General features: G+C 34.5%; 2 protein-coding genes across 21 annotated transcripts in view; one reads left to right on the top strand and one right to left on the bottom strand.

The window, feature by feature from the left end:
- LOC106881128 (uncharacterized) overlaps window positions 1-13,964 on the top strand; it is a 60,363-nt gene extending 46,399 nt beyond the window's left edge. For all 18 annotated transcript variants that reach the window (XM_089347530.1, XM_089347536.1, XM_089347535.1 and 15 more), the window contains 9 exons: window positions 1,729-2,056; window positions 5,865-5,981; window positions 6,302-6,433; window positions 6,739-6,831; window positions 7,671-7,815; window positions 8,680-8,741; window positions 9,352-9,420; window positions 11,001-11,154; window positions 13,570-13,964. In XM_089347530.1, coding sequence (XP_089203656.1) covers window positions 1,729-2,056; window positions 5,865-5,981; window positions 6,302-6,433; window positions 6,739-6,831; window positions 7,671-7,815; window positions 8,680-8,741; window positions 9,352-9,420; window positions 11,001-11,154; window positions 13,570-13,719 — 1,250 coding nt within the window. In that variant the 3' untranslated portion in view covers window positions 13,720-13,964. The remainder of the gene's footprint in view (window positions 1-1,728; window positions 2,057-5,864; window positions 5,982-6,301; window positions 6,434-6,738; window positions 6,832-7,670; window positions 7,816-8,679; window positions 8,742-9,351; window positions 9,421-11,000; window positions 11,155-13,569) is intronic.
- A 2,635-nt stretch (window positions 13,965-16,599) lies between these two features.
- Window positions 16,600-22,251, bottom strand: part of LOC106881129 (serine-protein kinase ATM) — an 88,459-nt gene continuing 82,807 nt past the window's right edge. For all 3 annotated transcript variants that reach the window (XM_014931398.3, XM_089347528.1, XM_014931399.3), the window contains 4 exons: window positions 21,465-21,551; window positions 19,131-19,245; window positions 17,805-18,004; window positions 16,600-16,798 (listed from right to left, as the gene is read on the bottom strand). In XM_014931398.3, coding sequence (XP_014786884.2) covers window positions 16,620-16,798; window positions 17,805-18,004; window positions 19,131-19,245; window positions 21,465-21,551 — 581 coding nt within the window. In that variant the 3' untranslated portion in view covers window positions 16,600-16,619. The remainder of the gene's footprint in view (window positions 16,799-17,804; window positions 18,005-19,130; window positions 19,246-21,464; window positions 21,552-22,251) is intronic.

Genomic DNA, 22,251 nt, shown 5'->3' with positions numbered 1-22,251 from the left:
TTAAAGAAGGTAGGAGGGATGGGGTTCTAGTCAGCTAAAAATTCTTTGCCAGCTTATGCTACTTTCTTTTATATATTTTAATGAATTAGCTGGAAAGATATTAAAATGTAACTATACTATTTCCACAAGTAAAATATTACAGTTGCCTTTCAGAACTGCCAATATAATGAGTTAATATTTTAAAAAACTTGAAAATTCCTGATAAAAAAAAAGACTATCAAAATTAACATGAACACACCTTACAGATATTCCAGTGTGTGGTCCCTATTACAAGTTTTGATATAACAGTTGTTCATCTATACATTGCTTTAATAGTATTATACCCAGATATCAGTCTGTTACATTTTATTACATATTAGTTTCTATTTTTATCATCATAAGTTTTTCGACTCTTTCACTGTCTTCCCTAGCAATTAATGTTAGTTTACCAATGCCTCAGTTATGATCAGAGTAAAAAAAAAACAAAAAAAAAGTCTGTTCAGATCTCACTTATACAGATGGGTAGCTAGGCATTGTACATTAAAAGTACTACATCAATGAGAAAGGATAGAATATGTCAGTTTTGAATGCATTTTTGCAGAATGTTGTAATAAACTTCTCTTGGTGGGCTTTATTACCGGTATTACAACCTAGGTACTGAAAGGTGTGAAGAATAGAGAATAGCCACACTTGGAGAATTATGTTTTATTTTTCTTGGAAATATTTGTAGTGCCTGGTAAACAATTAGTAGATAAACTTTACATCAGTTTTAGCATGCCGCATACTTTAAAGCAAAGCACTATTCTGTATAATGAGACTTTCCTAAGGAATATCACAGGACTTCCCTTCCTAGATAGATAGCTGGTTCTACTTTATGCATTAGTGTCTGCTTTTAAAAGATTGCAAAGTAAATTAGGAGAGCTAAAGAATTTGCCAAATTATACATGGTAAAAACACTTTAAGCTGGGTATATCATATTCATTTCTATATAGTATCCAAATTCATACTCTGTTTTCCTTTTTCTAGAAATCATCAGAATTTAAAATATATACATTGTGAAGCTCAGTAGTACACCATCTCTTACTCCATTGGTTTGGTTTGTAACTACTGCCACATATTATCTATTGCATAAGATTGGATCATTTATTTGCTGTTTGTTCAGCTTAACAATCCAGAAAACCAAAAGTAGATTGTCAAATAGGGGAGGTGGTATTTTACAAATTAATACAGTTAGTCATGAAGTTTCTCTTTCCTCTATGTCTAATGCATCAGAATATTTAGCCAGATAGTCCCCATTTTCTTGAATTGTCTGAGTTTACATTATTCATATGAAGGTTGAAAATCATTTTCTTGGAAGTCTATATTTTCTTATATTTCTATCCACTAATATTTTATATAACACTGTTAACATACATGCTCATTTGTGTAACACTATTAACCCCCACACATCCATGCAATGTTATTAACTCATACATGTCAGTGTAACACTTAACACACATACTTGTACAACACTTTATCTAACATTATTTACTCATACACATGCATAGCACTTAATACACACATACAAACACCTGTGTAATACTCTAAACACACATGTAGAACATTCATTACACACACACGTAAAACAATCTCAACACACACACACACTTTTAACACATGCACCTGTGTAACACTTTTAATACACAACTGTTTGCAGGAATTCTAAATCTGTTCAATACTCAGTTTTTGCACGTCTTTCTTATATTTCAGATGCTACACATCGTTACATTGTTATGCTTCTACAACCCAGTAGTAAGCTTATGATGTTGAAGAAGCCTCTAATTGAGATCTTTCAAAAATTTCAAAAGATTCAGTCACAAAATAGAAATAGTCAAGAACCAGAAATTTTTAGGGCAATAACAATTGGAGAAGCGAATCAGAAGTTGGCTGAGTGCTGTCCTGATCTATCTCAACTATTACCATTGTCTTCAGTAGAAACAGAGAATCCATACCCTCCTAGCTCATTTGAAGCTGCTTTATCATTATATCCAGATGCATCTCCTCCAATTAATATGGGTTTTTCAGGACCTGTAGAAAAGTATGTATATCCGGTGCAAGTTTTTTTCCTCCCATTTGTGGAATATAATTGTAAAACCTTTGATGATGATAAAATTTCTAATTTTTATATGATACACAGTTTTGAGGGAGGTATATAGTGAATTTAATCAATTTCAGTATTTGACCATTGTTAATTTATTGACTGCAGAGTGATAAAAAAAAAAATAGTTAACTCCATCACAATTTAAACACCTTACAAATTAATGTAATTAAATACTATATGATATTTTGTTAGGAGTGTTACCAATTCTGTCATCATAATAATAATCATAGTTTCTAACATAGGCTTAAAGCTATAGATTTGGGAGGTGGGAACAGCCAATTACATCGATCCCATACCTGACTGGTGGTTTCATGTCAGAACACACCATTAAGGTGTATGTTAAAGGAGTTTTCTATGATTAACACTCTATCTACTTTTATGTGCTGCACAGTTCATTTTCATCCCTCACACTCTTCCTTTTATACATAATGTTACTTGCTGTCACCTCTAACAATGCCTGCTCCTACACAGATGTTACCACCCTTCATTCTCATTAAACCATCTATTAAACCACTTGAAGTCAAACCTGTTTGGACTCCATGAACAAAGACTTTCTAAACATCTGCCTTTAAGGCCATGCTTATCATGTATCCTTCAACAGTGCAAAGACACCACTACTATACATATCAAGAAAACAATAGTGTACCATTCTCTAAACATAAACACCATGCAACCAGAACCCTCAAAGCTACTAAAATTCTGAAAATCTCTTCTAGTCAACACACATCTTCAACATTGCAAAAACTGCATCACAAAGACTATCCCCAATAATTATTAACCCACTTTGATGTTCAAATAAGACCTAATGTAGAACATTGCTCCTGCATCTGGGGCACTGCTGCAAATTACACATACAGGCACGCTATTCCATTAAAAAAAAAAAATAAATAAATAAAACGAGCCACCCAATTGATTAGCAAGAAGTTGGTCATCAAGATGCTCCAACATCTAACCTACATACATGCTGTTCCTTCGCTCTACTGTTGCTACACTGACCTCTTTTTTTGAAGCTGGTTTGTTTCATGCAACTTCCATTCATGTACTTGGCTTATTCATCTCACCTGTCTCCTCATTCATATTGTCTGCCACTTCTCCAGGCCTGCACTAAAAACTATGCCCAGTCCTTCCTCTCCAGAACATTGTCATTTTCAAATTCCATCTGTGCCTATTTTTTTCCTGCAGCCCTCAAATAACAACTGTTCAAGAGAAATATTAATCATAGACTTGGGCATAGCTCTTTTACCCAACCAATTTTAAAAAAAAAATCAGTGAACAGGAAAATTATTTAAATTTTGATTAAATATCACTATATAAAATGAGTTATTCATTAACGTTCAGCTGCAGTTAATCATGGAATTGTAGTGCATGATTTCAAATTGTATTTGATATCAGTTTTCTTTTTAATCGAACTTGAATGGATATCAAAGAAGTAAACCTAGAGGTAAAATTGCATGTTATGCTATAAATCAAGATTACTACCATTATGTAAACACATACACACTCATAATGAGTTCCTTATATAATTGTGCAGAATTTGTCAATTAAATAATAGTTAAATTAATCCTTATCATTATTTAAAATCCATTGTCCATGCTGGCATGGGTTGGATGGTTTGACCAGAGCTGGAAAGCTGCACCAGGCTCCAGTGTGCTGGGTGCCTTTATGTGGCATTGCATGGGTGCTTTTATGTGGCACCACATGGATGCTTTGATATGGCACTATACAGGCGCTTTTACATGGCATTGCATGGGCACTTTTATGTGGCACTGGCACAGGACTTTTGCAGGTCAATCTTCACCACCTGGGAGACTGGTCTTAACAATTCTGCTGTGGAGTACAAGTCTTCTTGAGTACAGTAGGGCACCAGGCATCTCAGTCCTTCATATCATCTAGCCTGCAAGGTTCAGTGTCCTGAGGTAATTCTTCAGTGCTTAGTCCCATGTCTTCCTGAGTCTCCCACTTCCACGTGTTCCATCTACTTTGAGAAATTGACACCTCTTCAGGGAGCTGTCAGTATCCATCTACATTACATGACCAAACCAATGCAGTCTTCTCTCTTGCACACAGCAACTAACTTCTTTCTCAGTACACTATGTCTAACTTCTCTCTCGATACACTAGCACTCTATCAAACATGTACACTTACATTACACATCTAGCTGAGCATACTAGCCTCATTCCTCTATAACTTTCACATGTGCTCTGCATTCAGGGCACATGTCTCACTACCCTGTAGAATTGCTGTTTGTATACATGCATCATATGGTCTTCCTTTCATTTGAAGAGAGAAACCTTTCATGACAAACAGATGTAACAGCTCTCTGAATTTCCTCCATCCTATTCTTATTCTAGCTATTACACTCTCTGTGCATCCTTCCCCACTACTAATTTGGTCCCTTAGGTAGCAGAAATTATCTACTACCTCTAATGAGCCATCAGGGCATTTGAGAGAATTTCCTGAGTCTCTATAGTTTTTATGGATCCTGTGCATCTTCCACATACAAACACTATCTTCTCTGATAACCTTCCTATTAATCCACTGCACCTCTTGTGAATCCATAGCTTACACAGGGTACACCATATAGAGTTCCTGCTTATACCTTTCCCACTAATCGAACAATTTTCCAGCTTACTAGGACCTTCGTCCTTGCTAAATTAACCTTAAGCCCCTTAGATTCCAGGTTTTGCTTCCACACCTGGAATTTCTCTTCTAGCTCTGATATGGAATCTACCATTAGGACTAGATCATTAGTATATAGTAGTTCCCAGGAGCTGCTGGTCTTGAATTCCTCTATTATGGCCTGGAGGCAACTGAGGACTGAGCCTTGATGAATCCCAACCTGTATGCCAAATTCTTTTCTGTACACAGAGTTAACTCACATTACTGACAGTAAATTGATATAACAAGTAATTTAAGAAAATTGTAAAACGAGTGAAGTATCTTAAAAAACGTAATTTTCTCCAGACATAGTCTGACATAGTCACATGGTTCCACTTTAAAAAGTAATTACTCAAGTTGTTGCTTCTGAAAATGAAGTGAAGCATGTACTATATCCAATAATGCTTACAAAACTTTACTTTTGAACACTTCGTTTGAATGTGTTGTTTCTTGACTAAAACAGCTGGTTGTTTGCCTTTTATCCATCCAGGGTTAATAAAATAATCAGATATTGGAATTGATTTAATTGAATGTTTTTTTTTACACCAATGCAATCTTCTGCTTTTGTTGGATATCATTGTTAGACAAAATACTTAGTTTTGCATTTTCTTGTTGAAGTCAACTTAACCATGTTTCTTGGATTATTAAAATAAGCACCAGTCCTCTAATAAAATGTTCCCCCACCCACCAAAGAAACATTTTTGGCTTTGTAGCTGTGTTAGAAATTATCTTTTTAACAAAATGTTACTTTTTATAACACTATGTAATGGTTGAGAAAATTTACTGAAATAGCTTTATAATCAAATGATCTACTGACTGGTTTTGTTTTTAAATTCCCTACATGAGGACAGTGACTAATCATTGATGCTTCTTGAATGTAATAATGTGAGGCATCATCAGTGAACATTTATTAAAGATGCTGTGAAGATGAGTTTGAATCATACTAGCATAGAAAAAATGATGTACAATAAATTTTTTGATGATTAAAGATATTTGTTAGAAACTACTGAAGGAGGTAAGTGGTGAATTAATAAAAAAAAAAAACACAAATTTTGTTCCCTAATTTATTTTCCATACTCTTTTTCAGCTTGATCACTTACCCTCCACCACCTGCAAAGGGAGGAATCACCATTACCAATGAAGACTTCTTTTGTTTGAATGAAGGAGAGTTTCTAAATGATGTCATCATTGATTTCTTCCTCAAGTAAGATTTCCCTTTAACAAAATTGTTTATCTTGCAGAAAGCATTGAGATATTTTAGCATTGATTGCATTGCTTGCATAATACACTGATATTGATGCAACTATGCCAACATATGCCATGTTGTAAATTGTATTGTTTCTATTGAGTTGTTAGTTGAGTAAAATTTGATACTTGCATAATTGAAGATCAACATTTTTGCTACTTCTTTTATACTTGTGTTTGAAGAGATGTTCTGAGACCAGAAAATGAATGCTCTAAGGATTACAGAATGCCAATTTTGAAGGAATGTACTAAACTGTTATTTTCATATTTTCATGTAAGGTATCTGGTATTGGAGAAATTATCAGAGACTGATCGAGAACGTACTCATGTGTTCAGTTCATTCTTTTACAAACGTCTCACACAACGATTGAACAGGCATTCCTACAGCTCTGATCAGGACCCTTATTGCTCGTAAGTTTATAAGGTTTTGCTTTTGACTCTTGTAATAGTTTTATTTATTTATTAATGAGAAATGTCATTTGTCTTACATATTGCTAGCTGTCTGTAATATAGATGTTACCATTTATTGTATGAGTATATCCTGTTACCTTTTTGCTCTAAGTTTACCTGGTAAACATTTTAGTTGAATGATTTTACTTTATTCTTTACTCTTATCAAAATGTCTTTATTCTGAAAGGAAGTTCACTTGCAGTATTTGTCATTTAATCAATGATTTGATAGAGATTAATTTTTGCTTTAAATGTTTCATTGATTAGGCCAATGATTAAAAGGCATGCACAAGTTAAAACCTGGACACGACATGTTGATATCTTCCAGAAGGACTTTATTATTGTACCAATTAATGAGAAGTAAGTGCTTGTGTTTTATATATTCACTTAGTCTTATATTTTAAACAGATATAGTTTACATATTTTATGGAGTTATTTTGTTCTACTTGTCTTTGTTTCAAAAGAGATATCTATTCTGGTTTTAGTGATGTGAAGTATACACATTTAGTGATGTGTCAGTATCCATCTACATTACATGACCAAACCAATGCAGTCTTCTCTCTTGCACACAGCAACTAACTTCTCTATCAATACACTAGCTTAGCTTCTTTCTCAATACATTATGCCTAACTTCTCTCTCAATACACTAGCACTCTATCAAACTTGTACTCTTACATAACACATCCAGCTGCTACAGTGCTGGACTGCTATCCTTATGATCAAAAAATACATTCCACTATTAACACAATCACTCCTTCAAATAAAGTAGATAAAAATAGATATGAAAACAATAAAATCCACTAAACCAATTGAAGGAATAATAAAATAAGATTTATTTTAAGTGTGTGGGAAATAAGTGAAAGAGTCAAGTATTGGATTTAAGAATGAAAGAAATAGTTTTCATTCTTAAATCCAAGAATTAAATTATTTCTTTCTTGTCTTACTTGTGAAAGACAGTTGAAACGAAAATGAATCCCTAGCTAAATAATTTTCTTTTGAACTCTTTTATAAAGTGAATCTAAAATTTTCTCATATCTTAACTACCTTATGCATCAGTCACAACTGATTTTATTTTGTAAAAGTCAAGTGACAAATTTGAAAGATGATACAAACCTTCCATTTAGCTTGAATTTAGTTTTTCTTTGTGATATTACTAATTATTATTCTACCATGCTAATCTTAAATTTGCTTTTTATTAGCGCCCATTGGTTCTTGGCCATCATTTGTTTCCCTGGAATGGAGCATCCTCAAGCCGTCCGCTATTTATTCCTTACCAGCCAGGACAGCAGCACTTTACAGAAACTTAATGCTCATGCAGAAGGCACATCAGATGAAACTAATAAAGTAAGGATTTGAATTATAGTTTTTAGAAGTAATTGAGGTAGATGATATCTGTGTTTGAAAATAAATACAAAACTGCTTTTTAACCCATTAGTGTTCAGATTATTCTATCAAACATAATGTTTATTGATTCACATTGATTTGAATTAATCATGCATTATCTCATATCTTCAAGATCTTGATGGTGTAATTACTTAATGTAGAATAAAAGTGGAGGCGCAATGGCCCAGTGGTTAGGGCAGCAGACTCACGGTCGAAGGATTGCGGTTTTGATTCCCAGACTGGGCGTTGTGTGTTTATTGAGCGAAAACACCTAAACCTCCACAAGGCTCTGGCAGGAGGTGGTGGCAACCCCTGTTGTACTCTTTCACCCCAACTTTCTCTCACTCTTTCTTCCTGTTTCTTGAGTAAAGCTGCGATGGACTGGCATCCCGTCCAGCTGGGAGGGAACACATACGCCATAGAAACTGGAAAACTGGGCCCATGAGCCTGACTAGGCTTTAAAAGGGCGTAAAAGAAAAAGAATGATTTCAAAACTACATTTAACACTTACTGGATGTAAGGTCCTTCAAAGTAAAAGGTCATACAGTGGGCTCTGGAGTGGAGTGGTGGTCCTTTCAGCTAATATACGTTTAATTACTGTGAAGTTCTTAATTGCTTAACCATTATGAGAATGACAAACTCTTTATAATAATGCTAAAGTGTATGTTTTGTATTGGAATTAAGTAATCATTAAATCATTTGGTCTGTTGTGTTTATGGGTTACCATTATTGTGCATGCGTGTATCATAACTAGTTTTAAATCATAATTTCGTTTTTTTTTTATTATTATTTTAATTTGATATGTTAAAACTATTTCTGTTGCAGCTACCAATTAAACTCTGTGATATACGCAAAGAGTCTTATACAGAGTTGTATGGATTTAAACAGTAAGTAATGTCATTTTTACTTGCATTGGAAACAATCTGCTTGTGTGTGTGTGTGTGAGAGAGAGAAAGGTAATGGACACTAGTTTTATATACATGTTCTAGTTTTTACATGTTATGTCAAGCAATTGCTCCATCCTAATTACAAGTTCAATAGTTTCCTTTCTTGAGTTTTCTCCAGTTCAGATCTTTGAACTAATTATTATAACCTTTCACATTAGTTCATTATCTTTACATTTTTACACTAATTTCATTTTTTCATTCGTTTAGAATGTGCTGGAGTTAAAGTTTTCTAAAGATAAATCATTGTATTTTGAACAAGGTTTATCACTTGAAGTTTCTTCAAGTCAGTTGAAAATAGACAGTTCCTACTTGAGTTTGTTTTCATAGATGTCTTTTCTAAAACTATCACAACCATTGTGTTGTGGCAGTATGCATTAACTCTATTTTCTTTATTATATTTTGTTACTGAAAATATTTCTATTTCATGGCAAATAAAAGGGTAAACTGAAGCAATATTTGATCTGCTGCTAGTATAGAAAAATGTGTGCCACTCCAGAAAACTGTACAGTTAATCTTGTGTTACTAACATAAAACCAATTTTTCATTGTAGGCCATGTATTTTGATATTTGATTCTCTGGCTGGACCATCTCGAACAAATGTTGTCAAAACATTGCGAGAGTAAGTATGCCACTTATATTACATTGTTATATAATGTTGGAGTAGCTAAGAATTCATCATCATCATTTAACGTCTGCCTTCCATGCTAGCATGAGTTCTTTTTAATTGAGGTAGATAGTGTGTAGGTAAATTTAGAAATTTGAATATCTAAATGGCTGCCTGGGAAATATAAACCATTTTGTTACATGGGAGATGGGTAATGAGTTGCTGTTTTTCAGTCAGACTTGTGTTCATATACATATTTAGACCTAGTAGGGCCTCTAGACCAATAGATTTTGGGGGCCCTAAGATTTTGTGTAATTTTCAATTGTTTAGATGTCTAAAGTCAGTCATATTGTATATGTCAAAACTAATTAACAAATCTGGCTGTCACAAGCAAAATAACAAAGACTATAAACAATAGGAATGTACATTGTAAAAACAAATATAATTTTGTAAATAATTTCATTTTTTTACAAATTTTTTTTGCATACTCCATAACTGTAATAGTTGCTAGCACTTGGATTGTTTCTGACGTGTTGATGATGCCATATTCATTTCTTTGCATAATGTATTGCTGTTGGCTGCCTTCTTATATCTGGAGAAAACATGTGCTCAAAGTATTTTTTGAAAGGCACTATTTAAAAAAAGAGCTAATTCAAATCAGAATCATAAAAAGGGCCATGGTTAAAATTAATGTCTTTTTAAATGTAAAAGGGCCCAATAAATCAAAAGAAAGCTAAATCATTGAAAAACAAATTAAGCAAGTAAAATTAATTACAAGTTATTTCTTGCTCTCAACTCCAGTCTTGGGGTGGGGTGGGGTGGGGGCACTGTCCATATTGGCTCATACATAAATCTGACCCTGCATACTTATATAGGTAGTTAGATGTCCCAGATATGCCAACCCTTAGCCTGTTCTCTGCTCATATGGCACAGGAGTTCATTGAATGGTATTCAATATATTAAGATAGCTGGCATGTAGTTTATTATTCAGTCTTTGTATAATTGAATGATGGTTATAGTTGCCATGGTGTTTGAAAAGGTGGACTTTTTTTTTTGTCAATACACAGAGCATTTTAAGTCTCTTTAGGCTGGTAATGATGGTCTTGTGAAGAAAGTATAATGATGTTAATTATGCAAATAGAGTAATGTTTGTCATTGTGGACATTTGAGATGGGATGGTGATAATCCTCATTAATGAGGATGATAATGGTTGTTGGTAGTAGTAGTTGATAAAAGGAGATTGTCTTTTAATTACGTCTGTGCTTGTGTTAACATCTAAATATCAGCCAGCATTTAATGCTGTAATATATAATAATGTATAAGGTACAATAGCTGTAATTTAAAGTTCTTGTCACTCAAGCAATTAAAGACAGGTACTATGCCTACTTCACAGCTGAGTGGCTAGCAAAAGGAATGGTAAATGCTGTGAGGAAAACAATGTAAAATAGCTGGAAAAAAAAATCATGCTGGTACTTTGTTAGATTAGCTATTAAATGTATACATCTTTAATGAAGGACATTTTCTGTGATATTAAGGTAATTCTCAACTCATTTTACATTTTTGATGCAGTCATGGCTTTTTTTTTTTAAAAACAGGTATTTGCAGGTTGAATGGGACACAAGAAAGAAGACCCCTAAACGAACGTTTGACAAAGACTTCATCAAAGGAGGTGTTCCAAAGGTACCTCAACAGAACAACTACAGTGATTGTGGGGTTTATGTGCTGCAATATGTAGAAAGCTTTTTTAAGGTGATTATTTTGTTTGTTTTTTTCACTCAGCATGCTCACATAAGTTAATAGATTGAACAACTTCAGACATCGGTGTAAATTATTGGAAGAATGGGCTTGTCTTCTAATCCAGGGGTTTTCAAACTTTTTGACTTTGTATTTCAGGCTTTACCTTATATAAACGCTTATGAAATTTATACATAAATATTTGCTTAAAATAACATATATTTTTACATTTATTTATTTAACAGTATTTAACAAATAGGTTTATTGTCAATTAAAAGATTTTGATTAAAAAACATATATAAAATCAAATTGCCCATAAAAAGTATTTGCTGTCCACAGACCCCCTGTCTTGTCCTTGCGGACCACAGTTTGAAAACCCCTAATCCATCTAGTCTCTCTGTTAACTGGTGAAATTGTTTTTACTGTTTTAACTATATTTAAAATAAAGACAGAGAACAAAATGCAGCATACCCTGATTGCCAATCTTTTCTTAACACTGTCTATTCGTGCTATTACAGTATACTTTATGTAACATTCCTGAACTTATACTGAATCTCCAGTTACCACATGATGTTACAGTAAAATTATAGTGACAAAAATTTTATTCACAAGGCACTATAGTCTTGAGATTGTCAGTACCTGATCAGTGAAATTCGGTAGATGGAAACCTATTATGTGTGTGTACACATACACACACATGTGGTTTCAGAAGTTTAGGTTCATTTCCACTCCATGAGATTTCTAATATTTCATACTGACTTAGTAAGCGTTTGTGTTTTCCTTTTGTCTTAACATTACAGTAACCCCTTGCCATATCACGGTTTATTATTTAAGCTAACATTGATTCCTCCATGGTGTTGTTTTGCATTTATAATAAAATAACTATATACAAATTATAAAAATGATTAAAAAAAAAATATACAGTACAGTACTGTTTTTACTTCATGGATTTTCACATATCACAGGGTTTTTTGGAATGTAACATGTGATAGTCGAGGGATTACTGTATATGTTCACTGAATTATAAACAAAATCACTTTCTATGCAATGGTATTTGTTTACAACCTTCCGCAAATATGTCCAACCATTGAGCTCTTCATTGCTTGAAAGACTAAGGGAAATAATACCATACTTGGAAACAAGTGAGGGTTGGCAACAAGAAGAGCATCCAACTTCAGAAAAAGTATTTCCATAAGTTTCATCTGGCCTCTACCAGCATGGAAAAGAGCATATTAAAATGATGATGATATGTATATGTGTTTATGCTTCTGTCTGTGTCTTCACATTGATACAGTACAAGTAAAAATGTTGATGTTTGCTTACATCTCCCATAAGCACTACATCCTGTGACTTGACAGTTTCGGTGCGTGAAAACTAGTGGAAAAATATCTTTAAAAGCAAGTATAATCCTTTACAACAGAAAGGGCATCCAACCACAGAATACTGCCTCAGTAAGCCATGTCTGCTTTTTATGCTTTTTCCATGCCATGATGGAAAAAATAGTTTTAAAAATAATCATCTTCATATCTGGAATGCTAGTTTTAGGCATCATACACAAATGTTTTATTGCTTTCTTCTAAGCCAATTAATTGATAATCTTAATTTGTTTTTAACCTATGTTTTCATACTTTCCAACCAGAGATAAAAAGTATATGCAGTGGTGCCTGTGTGTGTGTAACTAAGACTAGTTATGGATCCCTTCTGTTCACTATACCATATTTGTCTGTACAAGGTTATTGGACTACCCCATATTCAATTTTCCTTTACTAGCATCCCCACCACTGCCTCTTTGGCTTACCATGAGGCTTATGTATAAAGGATTACATCAAACTTGTACCTAATACACTCTACCATCACTTTCTGTAACACCAGTCATCATTCTTTTTTGGGCCAGTCATTATTGATTGACACCCATCATTCTGTCTTTACAATTGTCCACCTCTATTACTATCTAAGATTCTCTCTCCCTCTCCCCATCACCTCAGTCAATGTGTTTCTACCTCCATATTCTTGTTTCTTGACATCTCAAGTGCTGGTGTCAATAAAATGCACCCAGTGCATGATTGGTGTTATGACAAACATCCAACTGTTTCTACGGTTAGAAACTATGCCAGAAAATGAAATAACTATAAGTATACTTTACTTGAAAAATAAGGTTTAGTGAAAGGATGAGCATCGAACTGTAAAATACTGCCTCAATGCCTTCTTTAACAGATGTCAGTATGAAGAAAGTAGACATAAAAACAAAAGTAATTATGTATATACAGTCGCCATTTTGGCACCTACTTTTCAATGCTTGTATAGGTGAGACAACAGCATGTTAGGTCAGAGTTTTTTTTTACCTGGATACCTTTCCTACTGCCGACCCCCCCACTTGTGTGTACATATATTTGTAATTTTGTTTTAAATTTCAATTTGTCTGTTTTTCAGAATCCTATAAAAGACTTCACCATTCCTATTCGAATACATAACTGGTTCTCTGAAGAACAAGTTAATTCAAAGCGCCAAGAGATCCAAGAACTTATTTGGAACTTAAAGAAAGATGTGGATGAAAAAAGTTCTTCTACCAATAAAAGCTGACGCTGATTTCTGTTGGGAACTGATCCATCATAAACGAATCAACTTCCAGCAGGGTGACTGTGTTCCCTGCTGCCCAATGGCTCTTGCTGGAGTTGGGATGGGGGGGAGAGAGAAAGAGAGAGCAGCACCGCTATGGCGGCCAATGGGTCAGAGCACTGATTTATGAAATAAACCTGGTATCCAGGTCAATCCAACAAGACTGCTGAAAGGAAATGTCTTTTAAGAGATATTGAAAGATTATGCAGTTACTTTCTTGATTCACTGGTATTTCTCATCTCCACTACCAACTACTTCTCTTCCTCTTCACACAACAACTTACTTGCTACTCTTTTTCTTTTCTTGTTTGCTTCTTACATTGATTTCTTTCTAACTAGTACTATATATATATATATATATATATATATATATATATATATATATACATACACACACACACACATACACATACAGAGATCTATTATATACAAATACATATGTTTTTCCTCTCAATAGCTGCTGCTGTTCCAGCCACTAATGTTTTATCTCTGGTTGTGGAAACTATTATGATTATTTATTATTTTTGTAATAAAATGCTCTCATTAGAAGTACGATTGGCTCTGAGCTTCACATCTTGTTAGTGCCTTGTTGATCTCTTCATTGACAACTGACAAATGCTCAGAGACCATATTTTAAATCTATTTTTCTCCTAAAATTAGTGTGCTGGATATTTTCTGCTCTCTTTCTACCACGACCACTACTATTCCCCTACCCATGTGATAAATCCTGCGTAGATGGCAAGTGTCATACTCCTTCCTTTCATCTGAATATACTGTCATATCTACAAGGATACAATTGTTTAGTGAATGACTGGACAGAAGAAACATTGCAATTTTCTGCTGATACAGTGTAGCAGGTATTGCACATACAAAACTTATGGTGGGCAGCTTTACCAAAGAGCAAACTACCAGAAAGTAAATTTTAATGGATTATATATAAATAAATAAATAATAAAAATTCTTCATTAAAGTTGCTCCTTGAATTTACTTTACCATGCTGCTTTTTATGTAATCATTTTGGTTAAAGCTTTGGCTTTACTGGTTTTTCTAGCTGGAATAACCACCATAAACATGGGATACTATTTGGGTTATCACTTCTACCTCTACTATATATCACACAATATGAATTTAAGATTTGCCTGAATTCATGTTGGTTCCAGTTGGATTTATTTTGAAAAAACAAATGACATTTCAGTTGAAAGACTAACAAGAAATCTATTTTCCTGTCTACTATATTTATTAATTTAATAAAAGTTTGCAAATTCTGTTAGCAAGATTAAAATTTTATCAGAGACTGTTCTAATTTCCTTTGACATTATCGATATAGGAAATTGTTCGTATTTAGTGTGAAACTGTAAATATGTCTAAGGCAAATTGAAGAGATGCAAGTGGAAAATTTAGCTGCATTTAAGATAGAAATTGTTTGTATGGTGCCATTTGTGGCAAGAACATTTAGATATATAGCCAAAAGAAACATTTTCTATCCTTCTAACTTAGAATTGTTAGCCTTTAATTTCTTTTTATAAAACCTGTTTTTATTCCAAATATGTCAATTGTTTATAAAAAAAAAAAAAAAAGCACAGCAAGTTGTGGGATTAAGTATATTTTTATAAGAAATTGTCATGTTAACTTTTATCTTGTAAATGATTTTCTGAAGTTAAATTGTATATGAAATGTATAAAATAAAATGTTTAAATAGGCATGAAAACTTTAAATGACTGCAGTTGTGTCCATGATTACCATGTAATAGTTTCATGGATGTGAACTAATGTTCTATAAGATTGCAATACTGTACTTTGATCATGATGATGTTACCCAGCTATAAGTGGGAACTGCAGAAATTGCCATAGCAGTATCTAGTACTGGATATCTAGATTCAGATATTTGTTAGTATCTGACTAAATTTAAGTGTTAGCTATAAACCTGTGTCATCCATTCCAACTGCATTATTATTCCCTGGCCAAGCACTTACTCCAATCACACATCTTTTTTTTAAGTCCTACACTTTTGTTGTGTCAACTATACAACACAGTTTCTATTCTAACTTGAAACTAATGTCCTTGAGGAAAAGCATGAACATTACAATTTTCCTCTTTCCCTAAATATACAGGATTTATATGAGAAAAGAAATCCATTATTATATTAGCTTCCTGTTCAGTCCCAGGACAGCTAAGATTTAGTTTTCCAAATGTGACTGTTTCATTCTCTTTTCAGATACAGTGTATACATGACTACATTTTCTAATGTGTCCTCTTTTAAATTAAATATTATGTGAGGGAGATTTGGCTGCTATTTACAACAACTCAAGTGACCATCTTATGAGATAATCTTTTGAATAAATGTTGTATTAACTACATAATTGTGAACAGTATAGGCTGTATGTTTCTTAGTTTACTAAAACATCACTTGTCTGCTCAATGATCAATGTTGAAAAGTGTCAATCTGGTTCTTTAAAAGAAAAACTAAACTTCCTAATACAGAAGTTTATATTTAAAATGCTAGTATTATAAGTGAAATGATTTAGCCTCTCACACCTACCCTACAATGTCATTCTAAAAATAATCATATCAATATCTCAAAGCCCTGAGATAATGAATGGTTTAATTCGAAACAGTGTTAATGAATTAGCATTACATTTGACAGTCATCTGAATGCTAAAGGGTTAATATATTAAGGATGTCCATTTCAAGCTTATTCTCTAAAAAAAAATTACTTGTGTTCCTAACCAAGAGAGAAGTTTCTAATATTTAAATACTTCTGTGACTTCATGGAATTTTATATTTGGTGCAGCACAGCAGGTGAGGTGTGATTAGTGATTTTCAGAATAAGAAATCAAAAACAAGACTTAAAAATAGAAAATATTTATCAAATATAAGGTTGCCAGCCAGGATAGAGTCTACACAAATTATCAGGGTTTTGAGCTTCTTGTATAAGATGGTTGACTTGACCTCCTAATGACAACTGAATTCCATCTTCAATACCTTGCAGCTTTTGTTGTAGTCGCAGCAACACTCTTTCAGCCAAACGGTTTACATTGGGTTTGTCTATAAGAAAAAATCACAAACGAATTAGATTAGTGTTTCTCAATCTGATATCAATGAGAGGAACAGCATGAAATTGCGTGTCTAAATTTACTAAGGTATTAGAGATATGATAATAATGGAGTGAGATTGATTTGGCCCTTCCTTAAATTGGGGATCTGCTGCCTTGCCTAAAGTAACCAGTGTGCTAAATATAGCACTTATGTTGGTAGGGCTGCATCATAGGAGTGTATCAGAATGTAGGTAACATATTTCTATCTCCAAATAAGTTTTAAGGTTGAAGTAAAGGCAGAGCTGGCAAGATGACATTAGAGAGGATAACGAAACATGAGAATTATAAGTAATCAGAGAGAAGTGAGGATTTAAAAAATCAGAATCTCCATGAAGAAGTTGGTTACCTAAACTGCTTGATTCCATACAGCAGAACTACTGACAGGTGTTGAGGGTGGATGTCACCAAATCAGGGAACTAACAGAAAGGATGTTGAAACATACTGTACTTGTACTTCTCCAAAGACCATGATTACAAATAAAATACACATATGCAACATTGTAATGTGGTAGCTACTAATTCTAGGTTTAACTCTACCAATTGCAATTACTACAGAAACCATGATGTTGGACCTCACTTTAATTTCTATCAAATATGGCTGATTGTCACTATGCCAAGTGGATTGACTAATATGGTAAACACCTGTGTATCACTATCAGACCTCTCGTATAGTAACTGTCATCCCTGTCCACCTAAACCAACTACATTGTAGCTGTACCATTCCTGTTCATTAAAGCATCACCATGTCATAACTGTTCCATCTTTGTTCATCAAGATCTCCCCAGAATTTTCCATCCTTGTTCACTGGGGCATCTTCATATAGTAACTACCATTACTGTTCACCCAAGTCTACCCACATGATAGCTGCATGGACCATCCTTATTTACCATCCCCAAGTTGACGGATGATGCTTCATGAGGAACTGTTTTCATGTCTACAGCTGGAACATGCAACTTACCTGGTTCATTGTCATTTACTCCATCAAAGTTGTCTTCATGTGAGACTGGATTGTTCTTCAATTCTTTCAACTGTTGCAGTTGATTAGCTTTTGAAGGGGATAGTGTCCAGTTGTAAAGAGGATCATAGAGAAGAACTTGCAGAATGGTTATCAGTGATTGTTGGTTTGTGTGCATAACTAGCATGGTTTTTTCACAGCACCTGCAAAATAGACAGAAAATTGATTACACAGCAATGTGGAACTTCCTGTTTAAAGACTCAGGGACATGGATGATCAAGTATTGAAGACAACAGTTGAGTTAAAACATTTATCATGTTAAGATAAAAAAGTAATAATGCGATGAAAAGCTGTCCTATATATAAAGATGAAACTTTCAGTACTGGTCTCTTTACAGTCCAGTGGCTTATTAGAGCCACCGTTGTTTAAAAAGTCTACAGATCATATTTTTGGAGTTCAAATCTTCTAGACTAAGCAGATTACTCTGCTTGCCTCACTTTATATGCATGACATCAGAGATTGTGAATTAATTGTATTCTATATTATCCCAGTTCACCATTAACAATCAGATTACCTGGGAAACGTTTTATTCTGGATGTCTCGATTTAAGTTTTGGTATTTAGGAGGTATTACAAAAGCCATGATTACTTCAACAGACCTATGACTAACAGTCCAGATATATGCATACAAAATATCTGTGGTCAAACTTCATTCTGTTTTGGAACATATTTTGGTTGCTAGTATAGGTGGTAAACTCTTGAATAATTTGTCAACTTGTTTCAATGCCCAAAGGTTCCTATATCATTGACATAATTAGTTCTACTATTCTGTGCTTTGTCAGTTCAATTCACTGGCTAAAAGTAGGTAACAGGTTGATGGTGCAGTCTACTGTGTGTTACCAACAATCCACTTGACTAAGCAGGTACAACCAGGAAGTAAAATCTGTCTGACCGCAAAGTAACAACATACTGTTAGACAAGAGATTCATTGGCTTCCAGTGGGGAAAGTTCCTTGTGATAGACTAGAGTTATATTCCAGAGGAAAACTTATCTCTCATCTGCTGAACTTACAAAAGTCTGAGCTGAGTCCTGGTCTGGATGCTCCTTGTGATTCAGAATCATTCTAAAATTATTATTACAGTATATAAACTGTGATGCCTCATTTTAAAGACTCACTGAAGGGCGATTTGACTTATTCTGATCAAATGAAATGAGATAGTCCCTGCCCTCCATCACTTGAGCAACTTAGCAGTAAGATCAACAGAATGATAGTAATTCTGATCTTCTCTGCATCAAGCACTCCACTACCATACACTGAAATGCAACTCACCTTCTAAAGATACCCTCCACACCACACACACCCATACCATCAACAATGTCCCTGGTCAAACGGAATGGTACAGTCTCTGGTGTTGGTAATATCTTCCCCTGTTCAAATGCAATTCCTGCAAACAATTACAATGGTATTAGTGTTAGTAGTAATGATGATGATAGGGTGCTGTTTGTAGTAGTGTTTCAAGGTGTTGTATATGTATCTGGAGTTTAAAGGTAACTGTATATCTAGTGACAGAGATTGTAAGAGTTGCAGCTTACTGTGAAAACAAACTGTGTCCCTTACATGTCCAAATGGTTCTTATTTTTAGCAACTATACAAGAATCAAGCTACTGGATCAGGTTGAGAAGTCTGGTCCCTAAAGAAACTAGGTGTAGACAAATGGCTTACAAACGCAGTACGAGCTAATGTACAAAGAATGCAGTAAGTAAAGTGTGAGTCAATGATTTCAGTGACAATTTTAGTATGATGGTAAGAGTTCATCAAGCTTCAGTTTTCAGTCCTCTCCTATTCACCATAGTCTTGCAGACCATCACAGGAGTTTAAGACTGGCTGTCCATGGGAACTCCTACATGCTGAAGATCTTGTTCTAAGAGCTGAATCTACAGTGAAGTTAAAGAGAAAATTCCAGGCATGGAAGTTAAACCTATAATCAAGTGGCCTCAGCAAAGATTTAGGTTTTAGTAAGTAAGAAAGAAAACAAGATCTGGTATCTTTAGGGAAATGGCCTTGCTTGACATACATAAAATGGGTAGGTATAAACTCCATATGATGTACCTGATGTGAGCTTTGGACACACAAGTAGTGTGGAATTAGAGGGAGATTAATAGAAAGTAAGCTTAATATGCCAAAGATGTACTGGAGCAGTACACATGAGCACACAAGAACTAGAAGTAGTTGATAGCCTTTCTTAAATAAGAGATGCAATTAGCAAGAAGGGTAGTTGTTCTGAAAGTATAGTAGCCAGGGTAAGAACAGGTTGAAGAAAGTCCAGAGAGCTTCTACCACTACTAGCAATAAAAGTCTTTTCCCTTAGAATGAATGGTAGAACTGCATAAGTGCATGGTAAGAAGACATAGGCCTTGAACGTAGAGGATCTGAAAAGACTGGAAAGAAATCAAGCCAGCATGCTTGGCTGGATGTGCGATATAAGTGTGCATAAATGATAAATGTATTGAAAAAACTGAGCACAAGATGAATCAGTTTTAGTGAGCAAGAAAAAAGACTGCACTGGTATAGACATATGATGCAACTGAATAAAGGCAGCTGTCAAGGAAAGTCCATGCAATGCAGATGGAGCGTGTGGAAGAGGGAGACCCAGAAAAACATGGGATGAAATGGTGAAGGCTGATCTCAGGACCTTGAACCTGATGAAGGAGATGACAAAAGACTAGGATGAGTGGTGATATGTGGTTCCTAAGAAGAGTTGCCCACTTTCGTGAAAGTGAGATTCTGGAAGTACAATACATATATATATGCACAGCCACTCCAATTTTCTCTTCAAGACAATCCCATCCAAGTTTCTCTTCAAGACATTCCCACCAACTATCATCTCTCTAACTGCACTACCCTGCTGCTGTAATTAAATGTGTGCAGAACTACATATTTCACCAGATTTTCCCCAATGCTACTTACTCCTGATACTATGATACTACCCAGAACCATTTCACTTGTTATACAACTTTCATTGTTAAAGCCTATATTTTACATTGATCACCCTCCTGAGCCATCAAATTCCCTCCTCCACCGCCATACATCTCCCTCTCACCCCATTCACTATGTCAGCTCAACTCTCTTACAACTTACCCAACATCTCATCTTACTCTTCTCTTATCCTCTCTCTCTTTGTTCCTCTGTCTACTGTATCATTATCATTATTATTACTATTCTGCTGCTCTCCACCACCCCTTTTTTTGCAATGTCAGTCATCTCCTCTCCCCTACCTCCCCCCCAACTCACTACTCATCCCTCACACCTACCCATTTTCTTCAGTTGTCATCTATCATTCATTCTTCCCGACTTATCATCCCTCAACACTTGTTCTCATAACTGTAACCAAAATGTCTTTTTCTTAGGCACAGTGAAACATGAACACACAGACTCCCTTATTGTTCTTTGCCTACATTGAAGATGATGAGGTTTTGGATTTCCCTAAAGTTTTTCTGGTGCCTGATGGATGGAAGAAACCATGTTAGGGTTTAGGTAGAAGCAATGTACATATCTGGAGTTATTGATATATGACGGTGGTGTGATGGTATGTTAAGACAAGAGAGAGAAAGTGGAAGAAAGAGAGAAAGAGACAGAGGGAGGGAGAAAGATAAGGATACTCACCGAGGTCAATGTGTACAAGTTCAGCCTTTGTACAGTCAATTAGAATATTCTGGACATGACGATCTCCTAATCCAAGGATGTAACCAACTGAAAAAGGGAGTTGACAGTACAACATCAGGAGTATAACACAGTAAATAAAGTGCCGAATTGTGTCACTCTCAGCACTTGTAAGTTTATATCTAGATAGAGTTAAGATGACTCTGGAACCACGAAGTATATGAGCTAGTGGTAGTTGTAGTGGTAATGGCTATGTGGTGGTTGTCATTGTCAGGTTGATTGTTTTATTCTATCATTTGGTCAAAGGAGGAGTTTTGTTGTATTCAGGAATTGGAAGTCATAAACAACAAATAGTGGTTTTATCACCAGAAGCACAACTTACAAAAATGGTAGCTTTTTAACCAAGATTACTACTTACAAATATGGTGGCTTCACCAGGAGTACTACTTATAAATATGGTGGCTTTATTATCATAATTATGAACTACAAACCCATCATACTTGAGGATGAAAAATAGTAGAAATGCTCTTGAGGTTAAAAACTTAATTATTATTGCATGTTTCTCTTTGACTTTTAATCAATTATAGTACTCAATAAATAATTTTAGTTGTTTGTGTTTAACCCCAAGCCAGCCCATAATTTGTGCAGACTTATGACCATAAACATTCTTGCCATGACCATCACATCTTGATTTTAAACAGTGTCTCTAGGATTACATTATCCAATGCAATTTCCTTTTTAAAGTTGGCAAGGTGTAATTTGTAGGAGATTTGGCACTGTTATTTTTAAC

Source organism: Octopus bimaculoides, chromosome 2 (assembly GCF_046866305.1).
Source record: "Octopus bimaculoides isolate indiv1 chromosome 2, ASM4686630v1, whole genome shotgun sequence".
Lineage (NCBI taxonomy): Eukaryota > Metazoa > Mollusca > Cephalopoda > Octopoda > Octopodidae > Octopus > Octopus bimaculoides.
The sequence above is the reverse complement of the archived record's forward strand: the minus strand, read 5'-3'. Positions and strand labels throughout refer to the sequence as shown.